General features: G+C 35.5%; 1 protein-coding gene across 12 annotated transcripts in view; it reads right to left on the minus strand.

Moving 5' to 3' along the window:
* Nucleotides 1–15,110, minus strand: part of BCAS3 (BCAS3 microtubule associated cell migration factor) — a 575,869-nt gene that overhangs the window by 385,973 nt on the left and 174,786 nt on the right. For all 12 annotated transcript variants that reach the window (XM_059908366.1, XM_059908365.1, XM_059908370.1 and 9 more), the window contains one exon: nucleotides 13,939–14,032. In XM_059908366.1, coding sequence (XP_059764349.1) covers nucleotides 13,939–14,032 — 94 coding nt within the window. The remainder of the gene's footprint in view (nucleotides 1–13,938; nucleotides 14,033–15,110) is intronic.

A 15,110-nucleotide genomic window follows, 5' to 3' on the forward strand; every position in this document is an offset into this window, starting at 1 on the left:
AGGTAAGAGTAGTCCGTGCACTTATTTATATTATTGAGTAGTGTTCCATTATATGGATATATGACAATTATATATCCATTAAGCAGTTGATTCTTGTTTTTGGCTGTTGTGGAGATTCAACTACAAGTCTCTCTGTGGACATACGTTTTCATTTCTCTTAGGTGAATATTTAGGAGGGGAATTGCTGGGTCATACGTACACTTAACTGTATATGAAACTGGGAAAATGTTTTTCCAAAGCGGCTGTATCATTTTACCTTCCCATGAACTCCATAATTTTGCAACATTTGGTATTGCCGCTCTTTTTAAATTTAATCACTTCAGTGAGCACTTGGTTTCTTGTGGTTTAAATATGCTATGTTCCTTGGTGATCAGTGATGTTGGGGTGCTAAGTGGCTATTTACATATTTTCTTTTGTGACATGATTGCTCAAATCTTTTGCCCATTTTAAATTGTTTGGTCTTTATTTTATATACATTAAAAGTATATTTATATTACATTATAAAATACATATAAACTTATATATGTATATATTTATCTCAAATATTTTCTCCCAGTTTATGGCATCCCACTTCATTTGCTTAACCGTATGTTTCCCAAAAGGTTTAATGAAGACCAATCTGACGGTTTGTTTTTTTGGTGTCCTATCTAAGAAATCTTCCCCTATCCCTCCTGGGTCACAATAATATAATCCTTCTGTTTTCTTTTTAAAGGTTTATAGTTTCAGGTTTTAAGTTAAGTCTATGATTGATTTTGAGTTAAATTTTTGTGTATGGTGTTAAAGAAAAATTTATTTTTCCCAAACGGATATGCCAGGTGTTCTAGCACCATTTGTTGAGAAAACTATGCTATCCCTAACGAATTACTTGACACTTCGGTTGAAAATCAAAAGACCATAAGTGTTTGATCAATTCCTGGATTCTATTCCATCCATCTATGACTATATTTACCCAAAACCATCTTTTCTACATTACTGTAGATTTATCAAGTAAGTCAGAAATTTAGGTAGTTTCAGTTTTTAAAATTTACTCATCTTTTTCAAGATTGATTTAACTATTTTAGATCCTTTGAATCTCCATATAATTTTAGAATAAGCTTCTGTTGATTATTTTTGGTTTAAACATTCACTTTTAATAAAGCTAACTATTAGTGAACAATATTAACACAAAACACTCATAGGATATCAAAGCACAACAGTGATAAAACATTTTTATGAAAACATGGTTTTCTACCATAATTGAATTAATGAGTTTTCTCACCATATAATTAATTGTAACAGCACAACACAGAAGGTCACTAGGATGGCAAAAATGTAAAATTTTTAGATAAAGCAGTTACCTTGGGAACATTCTTATGTACCAACACAATGCTACCATCCTCAAAGAAAAATTATATACACAGATACAGATAAACACACACGCACACACACACACAGCAATACTAAATTAATGTCACAGACAATCATTGCTACAAGTTCATAATAAAATACATTTCAAGGGCTTCCCTGGTGGCACAGTGGTTGAGAATCTGCCTGCCAATGCAGGGGACACGGGTTCGAGCCCTGGTCTGGGAAGATCCCACATGCCACGGAGCAACTAAGCCCGTGTGCCACAACTACTGAGACTGCGCGTCTGGAGCCTGTGCTCCACAACAAGAGAGGCCGTGATAGTGAGAGGCCCACGCACAGCGATGAAGAGTGGTCCCCGCTTGCCGCAACTAGAGAAAGCCCTCGCACAGAAACGAAGACCCAACACAGCCAAAAATAAATAAATAAATAAATAAAAGTGAAATTCTTTAAAAAAAAAAATACATTTCGAATTGAGGTTAATAGGATTTTGGTAGACAGATCAGTCTGCTTAGAAGAGATATTTTATGTATTAAGACTGTAAGATATAAATTGAAAGGTAAATTTGGAAATTTAGGAATTTCCAAAGGAATGCCATTTGATGTACTTCACAGATGTATGAAAGAGAACTTTAAAATTTTCTGGTTGGAGTTTATACGTGTGTGTGTGTGTGTGTGTGTGTGTGTGTGTGTGTGTAGATATATATATAGTTAGAAATTCACCAAGCTATACACTTAAGATTTGTACAATCTGTACCATATAACTACAGTTCAATAAAAATGAAGACGAACCAAAACAATAACAAGGGTGAGGGAACAAAATAACATTGGTGGTTTTATCTACAGTGAAAGAAGAGAGGGAAAAGATAAAGATGCTAAAGAGAGAAGTTAGAGAGTTAAAACACTACCCCTATGGGGGAAAGAAACACACTAAAAAATAAAGAAAGAACATAGCAGTCATAGAGGGATGTATAAGAAATACAGATACATAGTGAGGAGGCAAGAAAGAGGTCTACAAGTCTCAGATGTGCAGCGTGGCCAAATGAGTGGTCAAAGCACCATTATTCATGAATTCCACTGTGTATATATGAAAATATAACAGATTTAATTCAGGGTTCTAACAGGGGAGATCAGAAACCATGTAACACATAATGATTAGATGGAAGATAAAATTTGGTCATCACTTAACACTTTTATTTTGGGTATATTTGCAAACATAGCAAATATTAGAAAATAGATCTATATCTATATAGACAAATACAATAGCTTCTTAGCCCATCAAAAAGATATGATTTGAAAAAAGAGAGACCAACAACAATAACAGGAACAATCAAAAACTTCCCATGAAATAATGGCGGTATGGGGTTGGGGGGAGTGAACTTAGTTCATTTTTAATTAAATAATAATTTTATTTTTTCTATGCTATTGGTAAGACTTTGATAAGACTTTAAGATTATATTTATTAATTTTGAATAGACTGCTGCTTTCACATTTTCCTTCTCATCCTCCATTCCTGCAACCACTCCCATCCTTTCTCACAATAGGTACCCACCATACTGAATTTAATATATGTCCTTTGAAATATGCTTATCCTTGAAAGAAATACTTAAACTGTTTTCAGAGCACTGTTCAAAACATTGAATAAAAAAATATTTAATATATGGCAAGAATATAGACCAATCTGAAAGAGGAAACTGAAACAAGCCTGAAGCTAGGGGAGGGCCAGAGCATTCTAGAAGAGTGGAAAGGAGAAGGGACAACAATATTCAAGTACTTAACTGTTTTAAAGTTGTCCTTTAAAAAGTTTAATTCAACCTTGGCTACTTTGCCTGTATGTACTTGGTTATAGATATCCTTCTTTACCTTCTTCAAAATTTAATACTGGGTCTATATTGTTGTTGTAGCTCTAGTGTTACAGGCATATATATTTACTTCACGTTTTTACACAGTATGCCACTGTATGCATTCACATCTTTCATTAGTTCATTCAGTATTAATTGAGCATCTTTGCTGTGGCAGTGGTGGCAGCGAGGGAGCAGGGCCCCTCCTTACTAATGGACATCCAGGATTCCAGGACTGGATTAGTACTTTTGTGGGCTCTGGACATTTTTGCCTTCATGGACACCCCCCCACCCCTCCAGGAAAAAAATATTTTATGACTACTGTTGTTGGTTTTAAATGTGTATTAAGGCATTCTGTCAACCTAAAAGTTTATATATATATATATATATTTTTGCATTTAAAAGGAATGAAACGTTTTGGTGGGACCCTAAAATTATTGTGGGCCCTAGGCATGGTGCCTACTGTACTTTATGGCACATCAAACCTGAAAAGTTTGACTCTCATACAAGCCCAGTGCCACAATGAACAGAGCGAAGACAACAAATTCTCCAAGGAGCAATCCATTACATGAGTAAAAGACATCACTTCACAAGATGAAAAAACAGGAGAGTAACTACAGACCTCTAATGGAAACATCCCCTTGTTGGTGGGGTGGTGGGGGCAGGGGGTGGCAATAAACTCTTCAAGCTGCTTTTGCATTGCTAATGATATAGCATGACTGACTTACAGTAATAAACCAAAGCTGTCAGATGAGAGGAAAAATCTAAAGCCACATAATTCTATAAATCTACGAGGCATAGACGTTAACAAAAAATCAAGACAAGGTACTTTTCTGACAACTTGCTATGATCAATGGGGAAAACTGTGCAAAAAAGAAAAATCCAACTTTTTAAATGATTAACCTGAGACCACCATCACCTTTTGATATATAGCATTTAAGTAACCAGAAAAATTTCAAGTCTGTTAAAGATGCAGTCAAGCATCCAAAGGGGTACATGTTTAATCTACTTTACTAGAGACCCAATGTTCATTTTCCTCTTATTAATGGATGGAAAAGCAATTTCCCTGCCAAGGAAGGGTAATTATTTAAAATGTAGATGTGTTGCCCTTCACAGCTCTAGGCTACTCAGTTGGCAGAAGTAACGCCTCTGGAAAGCAGATCAATTATTTACCGAATTAAAGACAACAGGTCTGTTTGAGAAACGTCAGGCTGATTGCAAGGAGTTGAGAATTTCTTCCTTACATTTTTAATTTCCAATTTAATTAATAAAGAAATACATATCTTCTTTGGTGTCAAATGCATACAATTAATAATATGCCAATCTAGTGTACCAAGTCACACAAATATGATATAGTTTCCACAAGATATTTTAAATTTAATTTCAATATTAATTACATGTGATATGCATCTGCATTTAATATAACTGGCATCATGGAATAATCCCACAATTGAGGGAGGGAGACAATTCTTGTTGAAATCACAAATTGGAAGTTGGTTTTATTCAACAAATGACTAATTACATTAAATTAATGCCTTATCTCTGCCCTGCCAGAGTTTTCCCATAATTATAATGATAGAAAAAGACAATTAATTAATGTAATTATTCAATGTGTACTTACTCACTATCAACTATGTGAAAATTACCAGGCTAATAATACCTGAGGATGAAATAAAAGCTTACCTCTAACAGAAAACATGTTGAAAGGATACTCTTGATGGATATAAATAAAAACTAGGACGAGGGAGGTTAATAATAATGAAAACAACAACAACTGATACTTCAATAAATGTCTCAGTATATTTTACGTATTGTTTTAGATGCCAGTATAGCCCTCATTTTGTTGATGAGGAAACGGAAGTACTGTGAATGATCCAAGCAGATTAAGTAGCTTGCCTTATTAAGTAGCAGGATGAAGGGGTGACATGATATTTTACATAGGATCAGGTAAGTCTTCCCAAAATGATACTTAAGATGGGATTCAACAGATAAATAAGAGCCAGGGAAAAGAAGGTTCCAGGCAGAGGTAAAATGATGTAACATGTTTAAGGAGCTGAAAAATAACTAGAATGGCCAAATATGGGAAGAAAAATGTTGATCAGGTTGAAGCAGTAAACTTGTACCAGGCTGTAATACTTTTCGACAATACACTCAATAATAAGGAAGTTGTTGAAAGACGGAAGTATCATTAACATTTAACATTTCTTACAAAATATGTGAATATCTTAAAATGGAAGTAAACATGGAGTATGATACAACAATAACAGTTGAACAGAATAACCTAGAATTGGGCTGTGATCAAACAAGACTTTCTAAAAACAAGAATAACTGAACGATTCTCATACATACTGTTATAGAGTAAATGTTTGTATAGCCCCAAAATTCCTATATTGAAATGCTAAAAACCCAGTGTGGCTATATGTGGAATGGGGGGTGAGGGGGGTGGTCTCTGTGGAAGTAACTAAGTTGAAATGAGGTCATAAGGGTGAGGCCCTGATCTGATAGTATTAGTATCCTGGTAAGAAGAGACACCACAGAGACAGCTCCCTCTCTCTCTCTCTCTGTGTGTCTCTCTCTCTCTCCCTGCTCCCTTGTACCAAGGAAAGGCCATGTGATGACACATCGAGAAGGTGGCTATTTCTTAGCCAGGAAGAAACACCTCAGTAGAAACCATCAGCTAGAAACCTGATCTTGGACTTCCAGCCTCAATCACTGTGGGAAAAGAAATTTCTGTTGTTTAAGCCACCGAGCCTATGGTATTGCATTCTGGCAGCCCGAGATGACTAATACATGTACACAGGTTATTGTCTAAACCTAGTATCATAGAGAACATTTTACATGTCAAATGACCAGTGAGCAGGATTTTGGGATGGATTTATAAAATCAAAAGAGGCTATTGTTCTTGCTCTATAACAAACTGATGAAGAACATAATAAAGTTGTAAAAAATACTATTTGAAAGTTCAATAAGTAAAAGTAGCTGCTCTCACCTTGAGCAGAACAGCAGGAGGAAGAGGGGTCCAAGATAGGTGAGGATAAGGAGAACTCAGCAACCTTTTGAAAAATTTTCAATGGCTCAATTTGAGCTGACGTGACAGATTAGAATACCACCCCCACAAAAGTACAACTCTGTACCCAACTAATCAAGAGGATTAAGATTAATAATGCCAAAAGCTGTGAATAAAGAAAGAGAGCTGACAGTTGCTGAAAGAAAAAATAACCACTGAACTAAACTATCATATCTAGTTGACATATTCCTCAAAATTATGAGCAAAATACAGATACTGTCAATCAAAAAAATGCTTTAAAAAAGTAATCTTGGGCTTCCCTGGTGGCGCAGTGGTTGAGAATCTGCCTGCTAATGCAGGGAACACGAGTTCGAGCCCTGGTCTGGGAAGATCCCACATGCCACGGAGCAGCTGGGCCCGTGAGCCACAACTGCTGAGCCTGCGCGTCTGGAGCCTGTGCCCCGCAACGGGAGGGGCCGCGATAGTGAAAGGCCCGCGCACCGCGATGAAGAGCGGTCCCCGCACCGCGATGAAGAGTGGCCCCCGCTTGCCGCAACTAGAGAAAGCCCTCGCACAAACCGAAGACCCAACACAGCCAAAAATAAATAAATAAATAAATAAAGTAGCTATTAAAAAAAAAAAAAAAAGTAATCTTTATCAGAGAAACCAGAAATAGCCAACAGAAGTATGTTATTGAGGAAAGTACAAAAGCAATTCCATGGAGGAAGCATAATATCTTGAAAAAATTATGAAGTAGATGGGGCTTCCCTGGTGGCGCAGTGGTTGAGAATCTGCCTGCTAATGCAGGGGACACGGGTTCGAGCCCTGGTCTGGGAAGATCCCACATGCCGCAGAGCAACTAGGCCCGTGAGCCACAACTACTGAGCCTGCGCGTCTGGAGCCTGTGCTCCGCAACAAGAGAGGCCGCGATAGTGAGAGGCCTGCGCACCACGATGAAGAGCGGCCCCTGCTTGCCACAACTAGAGAAAGCCCTCGCACAGAAACGAAGACCCAACAGAGCCAAATAAATAAATTTAAAAAAAAAAATTATGAAGTAGCAAAGAATAGGGGAAAACCATGACCTAAACCTGGTCATAAACCTAAAATAACACAAAGGGGATCATAAATTTAAATATAAATGTAGGGACTTCCCTGGTGGTCCAGTGGTTAAGAATCCGCCTTCCAATGCAGGAGACACGGGTTCGATCCCTGGTCAGGGAACTAAGATCCCACATGCCACAGGGCAACTAAGCCCACGTGCCACAACTACTGAGCCCATGTGCCACAACTAGAGAGGCTGCATGCCCCAACTAATGAGCACGCACGCTCTGGAGCCCACACACCACAATTAGAGAGAGCCCTCACCACAACAAAGCCCTCATCCCACATGCTGCAACAAAGATCCTGAGTGCTGCAACTAAGACCCGACACAGCCAAGTAAATAAAATTAAAAAAAAAAAGAAGTTCACAAATGTACAGCATAATCCCAAATTTACGAATAAAAAATTATTTAAAAAATTGGGCTTCCCTGATGGTGCAATGGTTAAGAATCCGCCTGGCAATGCAAGGGACACGGGTTCAAGCCCTGGTCCAGGAAGATCCCACATGCCGCGGAGCAACTAGGCCCGTGCGCCACAACTACTGAGCCTGCGCTCTAGAGCCCGCGAGACACAACTACTGAGCCCGTGTGCCACAACTACTGAAGCCCGCGTGCCCTAGAGCCCATGCTCCACAACAAGAGAAGCCACCGCAATGAGAGGCCCACACACCACAATGAAGAGTAGCCCCCACTCGCCACAAATAGAGAAAGCCCATGCTCCGCAATGAAGACCCAACACAGTCAAAAATAAATAAATAAATAAATAAATAAATAAATAGAAAAAAATGGATTTCACAAAAAGTAAAAAATTTTGCTCTGCAAAGGACCCTATTAAAAATACAAAAGGAAAAACTTCTTACTGGGAAAAAAGATTTCCACATCACATATCTTACAGAGGACCTATATCTAGTGTATATATATATATATATACAAAATAGAAAATGATGAGACTACCAAATGCTAGCAAGGATACAGAGAAACCATGTCTAGAGGATTAAAGGAAAGTATGAGAATAAGGTCTCACCAAGTAGGGAAAATCAATAAAGAGATAACATTATAAAAAGAAACAAATAGAAATCTGGAGTAGAAAAGTATTTACAATAACAAATGAAAAATTCAATAGAGGGGCTGGCTCGAAAAGCAGATTTAAACAGCAGAAAAAATCAATTGAGAGTATCCAGCTTGACAAAAAAAGAACGTAGAAAAATGAACAGAGCCTCTGAGATCTGTGGGATACTATCGAGGAGGTGAATCTACAGGAGTCCCAGAAGGAAAGAAGAGGGGAAAAGAGGCAGAAATAATGACTGAGAAGTCCCAAATATCATGAAAAACATTTAGGACAGTGAAGCTACTTTGTATGATACTATAATGGTGAGTACATGTCCATATTAATTTGTTAAAACCCATAGAAATTACACCACCAAGAGTGAACCCTAATGTAAACTGTGGACTTTGGTTGATAATAATGTGTCAACATGGGTTCATCAACTGTAAGAAAATGATCAATGTGGTGTGGAATGCTGTTAGCGTGGGAGGTTGTGGGTGTGGGCCTGGGGGGTGGGGGGGATGGGAGAAAGGTGGAATACGAGAGCTCTCTGCACTTTCCAGTCACTTTTGCTGTGGACCTAAAACTGCTCTAAAAAATAGTTTATTAATTTTAAAAGAAGTTCCCTAGAAAAGGTTGAAAATACAATAGAAAATATACGCATTGTGTATCTAAATAATTGAAAGCAACAAACTTCCACCACCCATATTGAATCTGCCTAGATCCAAGCATGATGCCTCTCCCGTTCTTCTAACCAAAACATAAATGTTGCCATTAAAATATTTGTTTTAATTCAGGACTCAGTCACAGCTAATAAACAAGAATGGGAAGGAGAAATTGAAAAACAAACTGAATGCAGCTGCTGAACTGAAAGTTCCACAGCCCTATTTAATGGTATCCCTTCATTTCTTTTCTGACTAGGTCCCATACAAGGCTAAACTGCATGCCACCCAGTCAAACAATCTACATTTTCTCCTTAATTCACTTTGCAGTGTTATTCCATCATGCACATTGTTTTTAAAATTTCTCAGGAGGTGGACAACATTCCTGGTTTGTTCTTGAATTTTGATACACAGGACATGGTAGTAATTCTGGCAGCTAAAAATATGCCTCTCTAAATAAAAGTATAACAGTGATACATATATACAGGGAAACCAGTTAGAGAAAATCAGGTTTAAAAACAAAAAACAGGCAATCAACTTTTCTTATATGTTTTGTTTCACTAATTTTTTTAAGTGAACTTCCCTATGCCCATTAAAAGTACTTCAACAAGCACTATTGTTATTATTGGTCACATTACATACCAAATGAAAATGCCTTTAACCAAATAGAGAATTATTAGAGGGTTAGTTAAAACTTGAATATAAATAAATTTTGAAATATATATTGGATACACGTAAGGAAAAACTGGGGTATTACTAGGGGATTTACAAAGTTACATTTTGAAAAGGTACTATTTAAACAACAACAAAACAAGTGTTATGGCAAGGGCCATTTAAATTAGATGCCTTTGTACAAAATAGCAATTAATGAAAGTTCAGAAGCTAACAGAAATAACTCAGCCAGAGAACAGAAAAGTGCCTCATCTTATAAGTAAAGTCATAGAGAACTTAAATTTTGATAGAAAATACATTTGATCTCCCCAAAATATTTTAAGTATTACATAAAAAATTACAAGGAAAAAAAATAACTACTAAGATATTCATGCATTTACAAATGGCAAAGAAGCCTCTTGCCTCAAATATTTCATATGTCTGTGTGTATGTCTGAATCCGAGAGTGTTAGGATAAAACGAGGAACGTGATACAGAAACTAGACAAGCAAAATAAAATGTCACCTAGTGATAGGAGCTGGATAATAGTCAGCAGCCATAGCTGAGTGCAATGCCTTTCTCTAAGATGTTGTTCAGCTACTGAATAGCTAAAATAAAATCAAGGTTTTCAAATCATTGAGAATTGAATATTTTATGTACACACTTGTTCATACTCAAACAATAAAAGCCATATTCTGAATGGCAAAAATACTCAGAGATGAACAGTAAATAACGAAGATGAATTGTAAGCAACTGCACGAAATCTGTGTCTACCAGCTTCTATAAAAGATTTTGCAAACCAATGTTGTGAGTGCTTGCTGAATTATGAACCCTCCATTTAATTCAAATTTTTACACAGATACAAAGCATTTTATAAAATTTTGCAGAAATGATGACACATTGAAAAATAAATCTGCCACATAACAAACTGATGAGTCCACTGTATAGCCTCTGCTTCAAAATCTATGTCAAATGTGCCATATTTTTTTTGCCTCATTCATTCAACTAACATTAATTTATATACCAGGCACTGAATCATTATTTCCTAATCATCTTTTGCTTCCAATTTAGAACTGACTTCCTTTTTAAGAACTTTCTCCAAAAGCAAAAGACCAAGTTAATATTCACCTCCTAGCACTCCGTCCTTACTCCCCAAAGGATTTATCTTCCTTTTTTAAAAAAAGTCCCTATGCCACCAGCAGACTCCATGGGTAGGGACTGAACCAGGCACTGTGAATGAAGTCTAGCTTCCAATGTGTTTAGTTTAAACAGGTGAAATCACACCAAGCATGAATGGGCTCATAAACATTTTAGTGCCATGAACCTTTTCAGCAATATGGTGAAGCCTACGAACCTCTCTCTTAGAATAATATTTTTTTAAAGACAAAGTCAAATACTTAGGGTTATAAAAATTGACATGTGGTAGAATATGTTTTTATTAATATATTAAAATAAAGGCTCTACCATGATTTTGAACCATAAGTATTATTTAGAGAATTATATAAATAACATCAAAATGATATGAAAATATCCATTATTTCTATTACAAACTCAAAAGCAAGCTAGTATTTCAGTGGTTTATTGTACATATTCATAAGTGAAAGAAATTTTCATTACAGGTTAAAGAAAATAAGGATGTAATTTTTTTTTTTTCTTTCTAGGTTCACATACTGTCTAAATATTACCCATGGACCTCTCAGACCCAGGTTAAGAAGCTCTAGTTTAGATTCAAGAAGAACTGTAAGAGATCCTAAAACTCATAAAATAGTTCTCATAAAATTCTCTTCCCTCCAAGAAATTACAAGATTTGGTGTGAGACCAAATTAAGAATACAACAGTACAAGAATGTCAATTTATATGTACTGAAGTGTTACATAACACACCAAAGGAAAGATCCATCAAAGAAATAATTGATAAGCTGGCTTTCATTAAAATTAAATACTTTGATTTTCAGAAACCATTTCAAGAGAATGAGAAGACAAATCACAGACTGGGAGAAAATATGTACAAAACACATATTTGATACAGGAGTGTTATCCAAAATATACAAAGAACCCTTAAAACTCAACAATCAAAAAATGAACAAACCAATTAAAAAATGGATGAAAGATACAGACAGCTCAATAAATAATATATACAGATGGCAAATAATGTATGATACATCCATACAATAGAATATTATTCAGTGCTAAAAAGAAATGAGCAATCAAGGCATGAAAAAACACAGAGGAGACTTAAATATCTGCATATTAGTAAGTGAAAGAAGCCAATCTGAAATGGCTACATACTGTAATATTCCAACTATATGACATTCTGAAACTATGAAAACCGGTACACAATGACACAATGATAGAGGTAACTACAACATTCTTTAAGTTATATAAGATGTTCTGGTAACAATGGAAATTCATAGACAGGAAAAAATACAGCTTCAGACTTCTGAAGCACCCTAACTATGGCAATATGAAATATATATTAATACAAAGGAGATCTGACATAACAGATGGACTATCAAAATGAGCCATACTGGTTACTCCAAGTAGAGTGCTATAAGTGACATAACTTCCAGACTGTTTCTTCAAATTTAACTTAATTCCCACAACATTCAGAACATTTCAATAAATCTTTGTCTTCATTACTTAAATCAATCCTAATGATCAACAATTACTACAAAATCTTCCTCTCTATTGAAAATACCGAAGATAATTGGAGGAAAATCATTCAAAATACTTTATATTATCCTCTTACCATCATTCTTTATCTGAAAAGATGAAAAGAAGGGGGAAAAGATGGGCCTTTCCATCAGTTTTACCTAATATCCTACAGAATAAGATAAAAATGGCAGTCTCTTCAGACCCACCAAGCAAGGAAAAGATTGCAAACTTACAAAGACTGTTTCAGCTCTGAAAGCATAAGAGCAATTTTATCTTTTATTCATAATCAAAGTATTTTAAAAATAAGTCTACTGAAGTGGAATTCCACCACTGGACGTATTAAACCAATTCCTAACTATGAAAATTGGTAAAGAGAAAGTATTACATTTTTGCCCTGTTTTTTGCATACAGGAGAACTATGGTTCATTTATGGTTGATGAGAGAAAAATCTTATTTTAAATAGAATAACAGCCGTTAATCAATGCTGAAAATATGATAGAATTAGAAAAACCACCATTCTATAGCCTTCAATGTAACAAAACTATTTAGTAAAAAGTTGTTTCAGAAATGAGGCCAAAATAACACCCTGCACTTGCTAATCTCCACAAGACAACCTATTTGCAAAATGTAGATGTTTGATGGGTCACTAACTTATTCTTGTGATCAAACATAGTATCATAAATTGCAAGAGAGCCTGATATAATGTGTCTCCTGCTGGGATGAAATGATGTAGACAGGAATACTTAGGAAGTTTAAAAAAAAATCTTTAGGCCTGAATGTATTTAAAAAGCTTTTTAGGGAATAAGGAAAACATTATTATAATGAAAAAAATATGTGACAAACGCAGAATTTGGATAAGATAACTGCTCTGGACACTGAAATTTAGGGGGAAAAAGGTGAAAGTAATAAATTGGATTAAAAGGAGCTAAAGAGACATAAAATGTAAGAAGTAAACTTTAATTAGACCTTGATTTGAAGCAGTTAGAGAACCCATTTTTGAGACAATTGAGAAATTTTAAATTATGACTTGGATATTAGATAATATAATGTGTTACTTTTCTGAATATAATATAATATTTGGCTATAAAGTACAAGAAGGGCCTTATTCTTAGAAAATGTATGCTTAATTTGTAGTGGGTGAAATGCCATCACGTATGTAACTTACATTCAAACAGTTCAGCAAAATACAAACACACACACACACACACACACACACACACACACACACTATATTAAAATGTGAAGACCTGTTTAATCAGGGTTACAGTACATCTGTCACTGTATTGTTAAAAAGAAACTTGAAGTTACAGAGAAAATGCCATTCACATACATATGTAGTTTCGAATATTGAAGTCCTTGCCTTACTAATAATACAGAAATCAATGCAATTCAACAGCACAGTTTATCTACTATTATTTATCTACTGCTACTACTCAATCACAACTTTGCTCAGCGTAAAACTAATCTTTAGAGGGTTTCTAAATTTTTATTATAAATTCATTCATTCAATAATCACTTACTGAAAACTATTTACTTATCTCATATACACTAACACATATATTTCATATTTTCTATTTTCAAAAAATTGGTTGGAAAACCCATAACATAAATGGGGGGTTGTGGGGGGAAGGACATACCGCTTGTATTAAAAGCCATACAGCACACTGGTTTTTCATGAGCAGGGAAATGGGCCACGATGCCATCACTGTCAGAATCCTCACTCACAAGCACCTTTACAAAAAGGAAGAAGGCAAATGGAAGTTAACCAACTACTGAGCCTGAAGATATACACAGCTACACCACTGCATCCCTGACCAAATAACATGTTTCCGCTACATTTGAAGATTATTCTTGGCAATATAAGGTGAGAATGTCACTTCAGAAATAAGGAAAAGATGTAACATGTCCCCAGCAGATCAGTCATATAACCTCTAAAAACAGTTGGTTAACTTGACTGTACATGACAGAGACAATAATTTCTTGAAGCGTAGGTTCAGAAAAAAACGAAAAGCATAAAGTCAGCTATGCAGAGCTTCATCTACGAACAGGAACAAGAGTTCTTATTGTGTTACGGCCTGCTGAAAAACTCTTGGCCGTGACTGGAACAGAACAGTGAAAAACAACATAAGTTAAATACAAACAAACAGCCATATATTAGAGGAATTATCGAAATATTTTTTACTTAAAATACAAAAGTTATGGGTTTTTGTACTTTAATCTAACTCCTAGATTTTAGATGGACACATCACTTCTTTGAAAATATTACCAAGCAAAAGTATATTGGAACGGGCAGTTTTGTATCTCAAATTTATTCCCCTTAATTTTCTTACTAAGCATACTGAAATACAATTTACATTCCATACAATTTGCCCATTGTGAGTACACTGTTCAATGATCCCTAAGGAAAAAAGTTTTAAAATAACATGTATTCATTTTACAAAGCAAGTAATTAACTCAAGAAACAAAAAAGTTTCACATATCTAATGTTGCAAAGGAAAAACCTACTGTACCAATATTGGATCATGATAGACATAAAGAATTTAATCTGAAGTAATCCAGGAAGTAGTCCTACACTGGCAAAGTTAGTTTTTCTTTTAGAGTAAAAAGCTTTACAGAGGTATAATTTACATTCCATAAAAGTCACTTATTTTATGTTTACAATTCAATGATTTTATACAGTACTACAACCATTACAACAATCCATTATATAGAAACATCTGATTTGTCACCCTTTCCTATCTTAATGCTTTAATCTTCTTGCCTTGTTGTTCTGGCTAGAACCTGCAATTCAGTTAAGCTGCAGACTGAT

This window comes from Balaenoptera ricei, chromosome 20 (assembly GCF_028023285.1).
Source record: "Balaenoptera ricei isolate mBalRic1 chromosome 20, mBalRic1.hap2, whole genome shotgun sequence".
Classification (NCBI taxonomy): domain Eukaryota; kingdom Metazoa; phylum Chordata; class Mammalia; order Artiodactyla; family Balaenopteridae; genus Balaenoptera; species Balaenoptera ricei.